Source organism: Dipteris shenzhenensis, chromosome 17, assembly GCF_047967505.1.
Source record: "Dipteris shenzhenensis isolate YYH24624 ecotype China chromosome 17, Dip_SZ_1.0, whole genome shotgun sequence".
NCBI lineage: Eukaryota > Viridiplantae > Streptophyta > Polypodiopsida > Gleicheniales > Dipteridaceae > Dipteris > Dipteris shenzhenensis.
This window is the reverse complement of record NC_141612.1, coordinates 35,370,598-35,386,081: the sequence shown is the minus strand read 5'-3', so window position 1 is coordinate 35,386,081 and position 15,484 is coordinate 35,370,598. Positions and strand designations below refer to the sequence as shown.

Sequence of the window (15,484 nt, the reverse complement as noted above, 5' to 3'; positions counted from 1 at the left end):
GTCAAGGATGTCCTCCACTAGAACTTCATTCCAAACCTGCTCCCAAGGTAGCTTGACGAGCTTTAGGAGCTTGTTGCTCCTTGGAATTCCTCTAGCAGTGTTGTTGCCAAAGTTCATGATTGGATGTGAAGGTGAGATGTGGGAAGGTGCTTTGTGCCTTTTTTGTCAATGGTTGCATGCTCTGCATTCCTCCATGGTCACCAATATAGTATGATATGGAAGTAGTGACAAAAATGCTAAGAGAGCAATTGGAAATGAGGATGAAGGCAAATAGACTATAAGGGAGAGTAAGAGCAAGTGACAAAGATGATAGAAAGAAGGAGTTAAGTACAATCAACTAAAAATGGACATCTTGTCACTTGAATGGCTACACAATTTTGTAGAACACCCCTTCTTAGATATGATCAGCCAATGTTAATGCCCTTATAATGTTCAAATTGCCACATGGTTGCATGCAGCGCATCCCTTCTACTACCACTAAATGGCTTATTGGCATGCTGTTTGTCACACATGGCATAACCAAGGCATTATCAACCGAGTGACCTACATCCAAGCCTTGTGTGATTCAAGAACTTACTACTCGATAAGGGGGTCCCAGCTTGGCATTATACAATAATACATGCATAGATTTTTCCAAGTGTTTAGGTACAATATGCCTATAATGCCATCCTTTCCTTTTGGACTGAATCACCTGTTGTGACCAAGCTACTTAGAGGCCAATGATTTGGTATGAGACCTTATCTAATTAAGAAGGCAAAAATTGAACTCAATCCATAAAGGAGAAACCCCAAATATATGTCATCCAAGAGCTTATTTAAGTGGTCCAATAACAAAACTGATTAAGTGACCACACTAATCAAGGAGTACACTAGGACAAGAAGTTCTTCATACATACTAACCTATCATTGCCTTTCACTCACCAAAATAGATCATTCAACATTGAGGGGTATACTCCATGCCCTCGCTAGTACATGAAATTGAAAACTGACATAAAGAATTAGGAAGAATAGAAATTTCAAAACACAGTTACTAAGCTTTTTAAACATGATTTCCATAAGCAAAAACTAGGTGGATCACAAGGAAAACCATGTTTCATAATAGGAGTACATATGTCCATGATCCTACATCACAACAACAGATGATGATGTATTAGCAACAATAACCAAGATATTTGCCATTACAATTGCTTAGGGGTTCTCTGAACATGAGAACACGGTTAGAGAGCTTAGTGATAGCAATTACTTGGTACAAAACTAGTAAGCATCTCATAACAAGGTACTCCACCATAACCTTTCTTGTAAGACCTTTTTTTTTGTCAACTCATTGTTAAAGTGGTCATCGTAAGTCCTCAGTGTGCCTTTATCAGCACTATAGTTCACTCATGTGGCAGAAGCCATCAGTCGACTACTCCATTTGCACCTTACTTGCAAAGATATCCACCAACTAGGCTATACTACTAGGTTCGTAAGACTGATTTCTGGTGGCATTCCCAAGGTATACCTTTAGGATATGGTACCATGGACAAGCACTACAATGTCTCTTCATATTCTAACTCAAGGACATTAGAACAAAAAATGCATCTCCTATGCATTGTGTATGGACTTAATAATTGTGTATAGGAATGTCACCAATAATAACTATGTAGAGGAATGTCACTAACAATAATAATGCACTATGTATGGACTTAAGAACTGTGTACAAGAATGTCACCAATTCCTACTATCTTGTATGGGTTGATATGGAGTATTATCACCAATCACTATATTCTCCCTTGCATTTTTGTTTGGATTCAATTCTAAGTTCTTTGTTATGTGACATGACTACTTGCTCTAAAATTGAACCACTAGATAGCCTCATCAGTGTCCATGTGCTTTGGACTTTTTACATTTTAGTGCTAAGAATTATGAACTTCATGATGAATTATGAACTTCATGATGAATTATGAACTTCATGACGGATTATGTCTTGGGGCTAACTCTAAGATCATTCATGGGCAAAGTTGGCATTTTTTATTGTATTTATTGAACTACCCACTTGTTGGAATTTTGTCTTGTATTTTTGTTGAACTACCCACTTGTAATGTTGTTTTAATTTTTCATGCATTCAAGTTGCGATGACCTGCAATATGATAATAATTGCAATTGTAGTCCCCTTGGAGCATTAGATTGCCAACTCCCTCTATTTGAGTTAACTCTATTTCTAGGATTCCATGTTCTTCTTTGATTGTAACATTATTGATATGTGGAAGATCCTCTCCTAGGTTCATATGTAGTCACTGAATTCCCCTTAGACTCATGTTAATATGAGTTCAATGCATCATAGGTCTAAAGCTTTAATTTTGGCACAGAGTTTTAGGGAGCTCTTTAGATCACTATGCTACTCAATAAAAATAGTCAAGAGGCTCTCCTAATCACGCTTCATCACTCTATAGGTGGCAACAAGAATGACATGAGCACAACAAAAAGATAAGGTGCATCTTTAAGAAAATAAAAAGAGAAATGCAAGAAAGAAGAATCATTATGTTTGAGACCTAAAAGAATTTCATCTGCATTGCATATTCTCATGTATTCTCTTCCAGCATATTCTAAGGTTTTGGTCACCTACAAGTGTTATGTGACCTCACTATAGTGGTTATAGTCCAAGGGCCTTGGGCCATACTTGATGGAAAGGTGTAGGCCAAAGCATGAAAAGTAGTTCTTGCTTTTTTAAGCTGATGCTTGACTTGACGTAGGATGTTCCCTCGTTTTGGCTTTTCTTTCTACTCCAACGTTAAAAGTACGAGACATGATTTGTTCATCTATGAATCCAGGCATTCTTGCATCGCTCTTGAAGCAGCAAGCTCGAGGAAGTTATGGGGAGAAAATCCAGCTGAGTTGGTAGCTTGAAGGAAGACAATGGAGAAAAAACGAGTGGCTGCCGCTCTAGGCAAGATCCACCTTTTCATTCCATTTTTTTAGTGTTAAAGCTAAGTATTACAAAGTCAAGCTACTTTATAATAAGATATCACGTAGACAGCCAAAGCAAAACTTATGGATCGTGCCGTCTTCTTAGTAGAAATTTTGAATAGTAAGATCTCTTTAAAAATGACGCCACCTTAAACCGTAAGTAGCAAAAACATACACCCTTACAAAACGTCACCCTTTCAAAATCCCTTAAGCGTTTTATAGTCTCGTGAGAGACTTATAGAGTCGATGAAGCTTTAAGGGGTGGAGGGCCATCTTGAGCATCCTAGAGATGTTAGGTAGAGGTAGGTGTCATGAAAGAGGAAGGTCACCTTATGGGGGAGGGGGTGGAAAATCCCCACCTTCAGGGGGAGGTGGAGGTTCGCCACTTTCAAAGGGAGGGGGAGGTACCCCACCTTCCAGGAGAGGGGGAGGTTCGCCACCTTCTGGAGGAGGGGGAGGTACTCCTCCTTGTGGGGGAGGAGGAGGTTTGCCGCCTTTTGGAGGAGGGTTTGGTACCCCACCTTCTGGGGGAGGAGGAGGTCCATTTCCTTTTGGAGGAGGGGGACGTACCTCGCTATCTGGGAGAGGGGGGGGCCCGCCACCTAGTGGGAGAGGGGGAGGATCGCCATTTGGTGGGGGAGGGGGGCCACCATCTAGTAGGGGTGGTTCAACAAAAGAATTTATGACACATTAGACAAAGCCTTTGAAAACAAGTTTTGTGCCAAATTAAACATGCTAATAATGGCATCAAAGCTTTCCTAAAGCATTAATCTAATTACATTGTTTATGCATGCACTAATGTTTTGCTTTTGAGTTGCATGCTTATCTCCCACCCAAATTCCTTGTCTACTCTTAAGAGCCTTCAGTCTTTCTAGGGATGGAGAGCTCGCCAGACACTAGTCGTCATTTTTCTAGGGTGGCAACTTAGTTTGTGCGTCATTTTTCTAGGGTGGCAGCTTAGTTTGTGTTAGAGATTGCTCGTTTGGAGTTCATTCATCCTTACTAAGTAAGATGGTTCTTTCATTGCTTTATATGTCTTCTTAAGGCTAGAGCATTGTATGCTCTAGGTGGTTGTGTTTTGCATAGTGAGTTTTATGTAGTGGGAGTGGTTAAGTTCATGGAGCTGGGTGATTCATAATAGATGTTTATAGGTTCTCATTTCCATACTTCTAAAGTTTCATGTGCTCTTGTTTGTTGTCCGATTAATTTTTAGCAAACATAGCCTTCTTGTTTTCTTGGCTTTTTCTTTACTTGGTTGCGAGTTGGCAAGGGTTTACTTAGTGTTATCAGGTGGTTTAGGGAAGAGTGAGTCATATTAGACCAGTTAGGTATTGGGTTTACGAATTTGTTCTAGGAATGTTGCACGTTGAAGGATAAGCCTCAATAGTTTTTTTGTTTTTGCAAGTAATGCACTTTGCCCCTTCAATTTTTATTTAGGTCGTGACTAAAAACAATTGCTATCTTGCTTATAAGTGTGCGACTTCGGACCTCTGGAAACCAAGATTCATCATAGTTGCTTGTAAGATTTGTCTTGAAATAGTAAACAAACTTTTGGAGTGCTGATCTTCCGGCAATTCCTCATTCTTTGCCAACCGTTCTTCATAAACTTCACCATGCTCTATCTTTCCAAGGTGTTCCATGGAAATTTGATGTGTTCTTGAATTTTTTAAGCGGTTGAGCAAGGCTCTCGTTGCTCTAAAAACTGTTTTTCAAAGTTCAGACTTCCAAACCTTCAAAGTTCCAATCGTACTTATTCAGTTTGTCCAGATTCTACTATATACATAGCATACCTTGATAGAAAGAGCGAAAGATAACATTCACCTTGGCTATTTACTAGAAACCGGTCCTCTCGAAGAAAGAAATTAAAATGTGCAATGACCAACTCAAGATATTTGTCAAAAATGAAAATGGTATCCAAGCTCACTGTCTATGTGGATTAACAATACAAAAACTCCAATACAAGTGCATGTGCACCAATGTGGATGCATGTCGTTCACATGGATATGGACACATCAAATCGTAACTTGAAAATTGCATGGAAACAAGCAGGCGAGCGAGCGAGCGTGCGTGCGCGTGCGTGCGTGCGTGTGAGAGAGAGAGAGAGAGAGAGAGAGAGAATGCATGTGTGCAACCTCATACACGAGGAAAAGATTATAAACGTTTCCAAACAGAGATACTTTATACAAGCTCTGCCTAAATTTAAGTTGGTTTAAATACAGAGAGGCAGCATTCAATGTTTCAACTATGATTACAGAATATCGGTCAAATCGCTATGATACGCCTAGCATGCCACAGGATACTAAAATTTGTCCATCCCATATGTTTTTCTATAAAGCCGATATAGTTACAGGATACATTCCTAGTTTGCAACATGGCAAACTAGATGACTGCATGATGAATGAATCAATAAAAGAGCAATGCACTAGATCATGCACGTATGTATGGTGATGAGGTTCAATGATGGAAACATCTAATATTTGTTAGGGAATGCACATGAATAATTGGCATAAAAACACAACAAAAAGTGCATAAGAAGGAATTATGCCAAACATTTAATATAATTCTTTCAATGACAGCTAAAATTAAAAAACAGAACTATAACGGGCTTATTCATTCACAACCAGAGAACTGTCTGGAATCAAATTTTCAAGTGAGCTTGAACCTGCACGAGATCCTCTCAGGTGCCATATTGAAGCACAATTGAGACTAATAAGGCCACCTGCATTATAAGTCCGTAAAACATTATAATTCTGCACTGAGTAGTCCACAATGACCTGGCAGTCCTGGAACTTCAGGGGAGGGCAGTACATTCAAATCAGAAATGAGAAAATTTGCTTACTAGATTCAAGCTCCCAGTAACAAAAAATAATCTAACTTCGCCATTATTCAACCCAAGGTTTGCTAAGCTCAAGGTCGATGGTTAGGATCCGCCCTCTTAAGCATCCACTCGTGGCATTTATAGGCTTGTGCCACCTAGCAATACTCTCTGATAAATCAAAATTGCAGATATGCAGGGAAGTCATCCCTTTTGTGTAGCCAAAACACATATGTATGTGCCATACCAATTATTGGAAAAAGAGCCTGCTAATCAAGGCATCTTAACAATTATTGGCAACTCGAAAAGCAGCAGCCTAGTAGAAGAGATGTCTCTCAAACTTTTAGTTTGAGATATACTAGCTCCTCAACTGCAGGAATGTTGCCAATTTTCTGCATGACTGTTTTGTTGGGTTCATCGTCAACACCAATGGCCATGACAGCCTGCTTCCGAGGTGCTGTCCTTCCAACACTCATAAAACTGATGTTTACATTTTCCTCCCCAAGAATGCTCCCTACTTTACCAATCATCCCTGGCTGATCTACCTGCCGGCAAAGGATCACGCTTCCTTCCAGACTGATGTCTACATCAAAACCGCCTACTTTTGAAAGATAAGGGATTCCATCCTTGACTTTGCCTTCCAACTGGATTTCCCCTGTATCAGATAAAGCACTTGCAAATTTTGACTCCACATGTGCTATCTTCACCTCTATGGTTTCAAGGGGAACCTCAGGTGAACCATCAGAAGGTTGTCGCTCCTCACTAATCTTCAGGCCCCGTTGTTTAGCAATGTAGTCTGCATTCACTAAATTAATATAAGCACTTGATATTGGTTCGATGAGACCTTTTGTGATCATAGCCCGGAGCAAACGTGTGTCCAAATCATCATCAGCACGTGCAGAAGCATAGCACAGTTTCACATTCTTCACTCCACTTCCTCCAGCCACTAATTGGATAGCAAGTCGCCCCAACTTCTCAGCTAGAGAAACATATGGAGCCAGTTCAGCCAGAACCTGTTTGGAGAAATAGCATATCCCTTGTGAGCAACAAAGACCGCCTTACTACATCTAGAAAACAACTATGTTGGAAGGGGGAATGAGGGCGAGAGAGAGAGAGAGAGAGAGAGAGAGAGAGATTTTTAAAGTATTTAGAACCCAAAGAAAGGAGAATAACACTCGCCACATAAATTTGTCAAGGATCGCTGTAACAAAAAATACATAATTTAACACTAAAATAAAGTAAGCACCTCTTGTGGAACCATTGGAGCATTCACGGCAGTGGCAGCAAGCTCCCCTTGCAGTGCTCCAACAACTGCCTCCGCAATTTCCACAGCTACACCTTCCTGTTCAAAACAAAAAGCAGAATTGAACATTCGACATTCAGACAACAGCCATCACCAGTTGAAATGTCTCAATAAAAAAAGGGATGGGAAAGATAGAACATAGTGGCAGGCCAAAATGTCAACCTGGGCCTCAGCTGTACTTGCTCCAAGGTGAGGTGTAACAATAACCTTCTCATGCTGTACCACCTTGTTATCTTGCTCTGGTGGCTCCTCTGTGAAGACATCAAGTGCCGCCTGTATATAATTTCAGATTACATGATTTGTTACCCAGGCTTCAAAGACAAGGCATACAATAAGAAGAGAGGGTAGATTATGAGTGTATAGTGCAAACAGACTACTACTTGCACCCAAAGAGATATATAAAGCAGTTACTTAGAATGTCCTACAGCCTAGCACCCATTTTACATATACAAAACTTGGAGTGTTTGTGATGGGCAACATTTTCACTTGAAATTCTGGATAGATGACAAGAACAAGACAGCTTATGGGCAGTAACTCTGGCTTAAGATAAAATTTCTCACAGAAAGAGAGAGAGAGAGAAGCAATCTATGCCTACGACAGACAGAAAAAAAACTCTGAAGATGTAGAAACGCCATCTGGCAGGAACAAAAGTAGAAGGTCACGATACCCTTTATGTCAAAATAACAAACTTTCAATAATCGTATCCTTAAATCATGGTCAACCCTTTCCCATGCTCCCTACCACACCCACACTGTACAGTCAGTTTATGCAAATTTTAGTCTGCCTAGCATCAGAGATATTTTAGACTTAAAGCATAAGGTACGGCACAAATACTCCCTTATCCCAACTAGAAAAGGGCCCTTTAAATTCATGAAAAGTACGACTACAGAACATGTTAGTCATATGTACCACCAATTAGTTTATCTCAACAGGTTATCATAAGTGACATCAACCCTGTAATGTATTCAACCACTTCTCAACTACCATGCCAAAGGGATTACTGAGCTCCTAGACCCCAGGCTCAAGGCTGATTCTGAAACATTGAACCTATGGCTGGTAGGTAGGCTCAACACCTATGGGGTTAGTTTCTTCGTGTTGCTTGCATCTATCTATGGTAAGTAGGACCTAAAAATGATAACAAAGCAGGCCTTGAGATCTAAGAGAATCCCGCTAGTCTAATTCATAAGCACATTGAAGAGGTGAATGCTTGCATTAAGGCTTGGCTCTTTGGATTGAGTGCCTGTTTGTGTTTAAGATCAGAGGCATAGTGCACTTTAGAATCCCTCTTGTCCATTAAGATGGGCATAGTAGTCAAGGGGTTTCGAAACGGCAAGTTTTCAAGGTTTCGGAAACGTTTCAGGGCCATCCCGAAACATCAGTAAAAACGTTTCGTGCATAATACGGTATTTATATATATTATTTGTCCCAAAAAATTAAGACATTTTAGATTATTACCACTAGAACTCCAATACTTGAAAAAAACTCATGAAACATAGTGCACAGACATTTGATTTGTCACTTAGAGCTTGAAATTTGATACATATTACTAATTTCTAACTCAGAAAATTAACAACATATCATTAAAGATTCAAGAGTCAATGGTCAAATTCACGAATTGAAAAAGATGCATGAATCATGATTCATGTCACATGACGAGAGGTTCAATCTTCAAAGCTGAAATGATGCTAGTTACTCCGATTTTGGGGTTTTTTAGGTGCTCCGAACCACAAGGTTTGATGATTTGAGCGTTTTTTAGGTTCTCCGAAATGCAAGTTTCGGTTTCGGACCAACTATGTAAGGTGGTATGGGATGCCAAGACACATGGTCTACAAGAACACGATGGCAGCATCAGTTATAAGAACAATATTAAGTTGGGTGGCTCATGCTTTTGAAGAGTATGAAAACACATATAATTTCGACTTCACTTACATAATAGTCGTCCTTAACATAGTGGTTGAAAGTTCCATATTGGAAACATGGAGATCAACCAATGGTTGGATGTTTCATGTTGGCATCATTGGAATAAATTGAACCTACCCGGTGGGGGTGGTGTGTATTATTCTATGATGAAATACTTTGACACTTGATGCTGGTGGGGATGGATTCTATTATTGTATTGCTGAAATAGATTAAGTTTAGCATCGTCAAGAGTATTCCTCCAATAAAATGGTGATATGCCAAGATGGGATCCTCATCTGAGGACTTGGTGATAGGATCTTCCTGAACAAGGAATTCATTTGAAATCAGGTGTCAAAAGTATTCATCAAGGTTCCCTTTTTGGAAAAATTCTAATATTTAAGGTAGTGGCCTAAGTATTAAGTGGTTAGGAGGGTTAGGGGCCCTTTTTTCCTTCAAAGGTTTCCCCCAACCACAATTAGTGGTTGAGTTTAGGGTTGAGTGAGTTTTAACTGACACTCAGGTTACCTGGGCTTTTATGTTTTTGTCATGTTGACAGCCCTTTGTACTGCCCCGGCATTTTCCACTCCATTCCAAGTCTGCAAGAGGAGTTTTGTCGCATGAACCTCTTCAATCACCTGGTTTTACTGCAGCCACCTCCTTCAGCCAGCATTTCAAATCTGTGCACCTTCTCATGTGCAGCTGTGATGCTGTTCTAAACCCCTACAACCAAATTCTGGTGCAGATTTCGGAGCATTTCTGCTGTTTTCAAAGGTGTTCCTACAGATTTCGAGGCATTTGACGCATGTTCTAGTGCTGAAATCTGCGCAATAGCTGTTCTCCATCTTCTGCTATAATTTCCACTTGTTTTTGGAGTGCATTCACAGTTTATAGGCTGTTTTTGCCCCACTTTTAGGGTTTCAGAGCTGCTGCAGATGTTGACAGGCTGTCTACAGCTTCTGGAAACCCTGAACCAGCCTATTTTCAGAAGTTTATTGGCCTGTGTGAGGCTGTACAGAACAGTCCATACAGTCACACCTGCTGTCCGTACATTCATGCTTGTCAGACATAGCATTTGCAGACTTTCCAGAAACCTATCTGCTCTTGGAGAGGATTTCTACAATTCTTCGCACATTTCAGTGTTTGCGCAGACGTTTGGAGTTGTTTGAAACCGCTGCAACCAGCTGCAGGCTCCTTTCGGAGCAGGCTGCACTCTTTTCGAGGCCCTGCTAGCTGTGAAACAATTGTTTCAACCTGCAACAGACATAGGGATGCCTTTGGAGCTGTTTTTGGTCAAGAAACCTTCTGCAAAGAACGCATTTTTGTGGCAGATTTGATTCTTCATTGATGCTGTCAATTTTGACTGAAAAAGTGGACTGCTTGAGCAGTCCAAGAAAATTGGATTACTTCAAACTAGAGAGTGAAAATACCAGTAAAGGCTGCTCCAAATGAAGCTTGAAGGCTTGAACACAAACTGAGTTTGAAACCTCTGTTAAGGCAGCTTCAGGATATATTCATGCTACATTTCCCTAGCCAAGCATTGGCTTGTGGAAAAGTGTTCTTTTGTTGGTGCAGTACAAATTCATAGCATGTGAATTTTTCGGACTATTTGTATATTCATTTTTAAAGATGGCTCAATACCAGAATCAGGATCCGAGAGAGGTTTTTGGAGCCTTGGCCCAGGAGGATAAATTGGATGGCACCGATTATTCCCTATGGAGCTTTATGGTAAAGAATATGTTGGTTGCAAAGAGTATATGGGGTTTTGTTACAGGTGAAGAGCTGGTATGCCTCAACAAGAAGGTAATCCCCGTGATAGGCAGCAGGCTCAGACTGCCCCTACTCGGGATCAGAGGAGATGGGATGCCAGAGATGTCCAAGCTTTGTCACTCATTGCCTTGTTTGTTTTGCGGTTCATCACACCTCATATTCATTCCTTCAAGACTTCCAAGCAAGCTTGGGATACCTTGGAGAATATATATGAGGTAAGGAATGAGGCTAGGGTTCTTATTGAAAAGATGGCTTGACAATGTCAAGATGTAAAAGGGTGACTATATGTCAAATCATTGACTAGGATCTGCTAACATTGATGAAGTTATACATGATAGCCAGCTTGTGTCTACAATTTTGAATTCTTTGCTGGACTTATTTGTTTTTTCACACTTATCTAAATTTGTCAATGAGGGGCAATACAGTTCCAATACTTTTCAAGGCCTGTTATTGCAAGAGAAACATACGAGGGAAAATATATACTGTTGTAAGACTAGAATATATCCAACCGTACAAATTCAGAATTTTGCTAAGTATAAAGTCCTAAATTCTACAAAGAAAATAAAAGAGAAAACAAAAGAGAACAAAATGAGCTACAGGCGAGAAAAAATATATCCATGTGCTTGATGGTAATCAAGTCTTGTTGGCTAAAAGTAGAAATAAACCTCATTTCGGTGGCTCACAATAAAGAACTGATTCAGCTCAGCCATCCAAAAACGTGGATCAGCTGTAGGGGTTTCATGTTCCAGGTACAACTTCACAAGTTTGCAGATTGAAGAAACCCCCATAGAGCATGGTACCAACCAATGACTTCTTCAACAAAATCGGATTATGTTGAAATCCATCAGATACTAACCAGAATCTCTTTTCGGAGGGGACAGGAGGCTAATTGCATTAATAAACATAAGACTTTCCTCAGAACTTTGGAGGTGAGGGAATAGCACAATATGACAGCTTAACTTTGTAGATGACCATTTTTTAAAGACAATTACCTGAGCTACCACTCCACTGTCTAGTGCTCGAACAAGAGCTTCTTCATCAATGACACCTCCTCGTGCAACATTGATAATCCGGACTCCTCTCTTCACTTTAGCAAAACTGTCATCATTGAATACTTTTGACGTTGCTGGAGTCAACGGCATATGCAAGGATATAAAATCTGCTCTTGCAATTGCCTCATCAAATGATACCAAGTCCACCCCTATGGCACGGGCCCTATCTGCCGGGGCATAAGGATCATGTGAAATGACCGTCATACCTAGTCCCTTAGCTCTGCGAGCCACCTCAGATCCAACCTTGCCAAAGCCCATGACAGCCAAAGTTTTACCAACAAGAGAAACTCCTGTATACTTGTTGCGTTGCCACTTTCCTGCAAAGAGAAAAAAAAAAAAGAAAGCACTCAGACGTTTCATTCTGCTCTCTTCCAAAACAAAAATAAGACACAGCATTCACAGTACACTTCGTCGCTTACTGAATAGAAGAGGAAGACAAAAGGCTTCATAGAAGAACACAAATCCAAATTGTGACTTGAGAACCAGTTCCAGCATGTAAAATAAGGACAAACTCTACAAACTGAGTTGCTGCTTAAATCCAAACTACAGAGCCAACGGTGTACAGTGTACACAGACCTATAAAAGAAACCCTAGAGCTACAGAAGTCATTTTGATTGTTGCAAGACAAAAAAACACACAAAACCCCCCTCACCCTCCTCTCTCTCTCTCTCTCTCTCTCTCTCTCTCTCTCTCTCTCTCTCTCTCTCACACGTGCATGGACGGAAAAACACCTTGACATTATTTAGTGGAGTTTGGCACAGTGTCATTCAAAGTCTTGCATGAACAGCTTGCAAACAGGATGAGCGGCCATTCTAGCATGGAAGACACAGAGAAGCTTTAATAAAACTCCAAAGAATGCAGATTCTGTGGAAGCTCACCTAAATGGGCAGGGCAAGGGCTGGCTAGAAGGAGACTTCAAAATATCTGGTCAGCCTAAATGAAGACTTGGCAAGGGCTCCCAATGGGTTTAAGAATGTAGTCTAGTATAACTCAGGAGGTACAAGAGCGATCCGAGCTTAGTTTTACTGCCATTCATGTCGTCTAGCAGCTTATGATGACACATTTGTAGTCGCACTGATGTGACAACTGTCTCAGTTATGTGCCTGCCTACCTTGACTAAGTCTCCCGCTCATATAAGAAGAAAAGAATTTAATCTGACTGGAAAGCTAAGCTATGGATTCAATTTCAATCCCAGTTACTATCCTCGAGCCATGTGGGATAATGGTTCTTCAGACTAATTAACACAATCCAACAAAATATAGGACCTTTGCATGCCGCAATCTCAGGATGATTCACAACACTATTGCGCTCTTTTCATTAAGAAAACAACTCAAAGAAGAGGGTTTTGGGGGGGGAGGGGAGAAGACAAACTTAAATAGCCGAATGGGTTTATGGGCATCCTTTAGAAATAGTTGATTGACGACAAATTTTAGAAAATTCTCAACGTGCTTAGTGCCTTGAAATTCCAAGAGCACTTCATGCCCATTCATCTTAAGATATTAAGATTAGAACCATCGTAAATAATCCCAATCTTTTAGAAAAAGCACTCGTCTTCAAAATCCATCCCATGGGAAATTTGGTCCTTGCAATGAAGGTATGTTGACACTAGCATTGTTCTATGGATTGGCACAATTGGTCATATAAAAAATGGAAAACGATGACACAAAGCGCAACATCCTAGAACTATTCAAGAACCCCTCAAAGCTGCTCAATATCCAAGACGTTATAATTACTTGACCCTATCAAATTGTCAAAACTCTGCAAGTTCCTATTTTCAATTTTGGTCAGTGGTAAAAAATACTAGCCTAAAACATAAACTGACGATGAAGCATACCAACTTAGGCCCACGAAAGCCGCAAATTAAGAGCAAGTGGTAATCAAACGATTTTTTTAGTGCGTTGGGCTATTAAAAGGCAGTTTTAGCCCGAATTGTAGAATGATCTCAGTAAAAAGCAGTCTAACTTAAGAAATTTACTAGTGGGCATTTTTGTGAGAAACCAATTCTCCACTATAGTAAAAAGCAGTCTAACTTAAGAAATTTACTAGTGGGCATTTTTGTGAGAAACCAATTCTCCACTATAGCACTGCCTCTAAGAACAACGATATTAAAAATAACCTCCGTTAGAAACACAGACTCTATTATTAACCGGTGATAAATAAACCCTGGTCTGTTTGAATCTGAGCAACCTGCAATTGGGCGTGTTCAAAAACTTGTGAGGATGGATTCCGAACGGTACCGTACCCTGCTGGTTGCAGGCAGATCCCCACCTCGGGGGAGGCGGGGAGCAAAGCAAACTTTGCGAATGGAAATCACAGAATTGTCGTTCTGCTTAGATATTAGACATACAAATCGTAAATTCCACAACTATAGTTGGCAAACACCCACCCCCGAAGCAAACACACAAACTTTTGTGAAATGGAAATCACTCTCTACGGCTCGGTAAGAATCTTACAAATCGTAAATTCGAGAAGTATAGTTGGCTGACCAAAATCATGAAATCTGCTACCGAATCGCTTTGTTTCAGAGACTCCACAGCAATAAAAGGGCAAACGCACAAAACCATTCAGTCAACAAACAAAATATAGCAGATCGAGGAATTACCAGCTTTTAAAGACGCATTTGCCTGCGGAATGTTGCGAGCCATGGCGGCCAGAAGGGCGATCCCATGCTCCGCTGCGGCCACCGTGTTGGCCGTGGGAGCATTAACGACCAGGCACCCATACTCCGTGGCTGCCTGCAAGTCCACGTTGTCGATCCCGACTCCCGCCCTCCCAACCACCTTGAGCCTGCCCTTGGAAGCCTCGAACACGTCCCTGGTGACCTTGGTTCCGCTCCTGACGATTAAAGCGTCACAGAGGGAGATTTTGGCGCACAGCTCCTCGGGCGATAGGTTGTAGGAGCAGTCGACGTTGGCGACCTGGCGGAGGAGGTCGAGGCCAGCGTCGCCGAGCTTCTCAGCGACGAGGACGGTGTTCTTGGCCAAGACTTCGGTGGGAGCGGAATTGTTGACGGGGGAGGCAGTTTTGGAGGTGGCGGTGGTGTTGAGGGGGGGGAAGAAGGTGGGGGATTTACGGAGGAGGGGGAGGGGGGGGCGGGGAGCGAGGCGATCACCAGGGAAGGAAGAGGAGGGAGGGAGGCGGAGGGAAGAAGGGGAGGAAGAAAGGCAGCGATGGAGGAGAGGAGAAGGGGAAGGGGAAGGGGAAGGGGAAGGGGAAGGCTTCACGAATGCTACAGAGGACGCCATGAAAGCTTGAACTTGAGCTTGAGCTTGAGCTCGAGAGCTTGCAGAGCTTGAAGCTTTTGAGCTGACGATGAAATAAACAACAAAAAACAGAGGCAAAATCCCAGGGCACAATCAGCACCCACACCCCCCCCTCTTTTTGAGGGAGGTGTGTGAAACATTCCCCAACTTCTTCCAGAGTCTCACTCTCTTTTTGCTACCAACTCTCTCTTTTTGCTACGAACTCTGTAGGTGTCCAACACGAGGGCCACCACCACCGCTCCTACCCCGCCGCTGCTGCAGATCGGACTTGTGAGCATCACAAGATCTCGGGTGCCTCCGCTCTCCCCATGGAGAAGGGAATAGAATTGAAGAATGGGCGCCGACCGCTGCCGCGTACACTAGCCCGTCGTCATCAAGATGCTCATTTATGCCTCCACTGTGTTGATTGGCCAACTAGGATGGCAATCCTTCACATCACC

The 15,484-nt window shown here is 41.6% G+C and overlaps 1 protein-coding gene across 1 annotated transcript; it reads right to left on the bottom strand.

The window, feature by feature from the left end:
- Positions 1–5,645: 5,645 nt before the first annotated feature.
- On the bottom strand, positions 5,646–15,129 carry LOC147892041 (D-3-phosphoglycerate dehydrogenase 1, chloroplastic-like). Its single transcript, XM_087388049.1, has 5 exons — positions 14,384–15,129; positions 11,722–12,098; positions 7,226–7,336; positions 7,007–7,102; positions 5,646–6,773 (listed from the first exon to the last, which is right to left on the bottom strand). The coding sequence occupies exons 1-5, from the start codon at positions 15,024–15,026 to the stop codon at positions 6,096–6,098; spliced, it is 1,905 nt and encodes a 634-aa protein (XP_087244175.1). The 5' UTR covers positions 15,027–15,129; the 3' UTR covers positions 5,646–6,095.
- Positions 15,130–15,484: the final 355 nt, after the last annotated feature.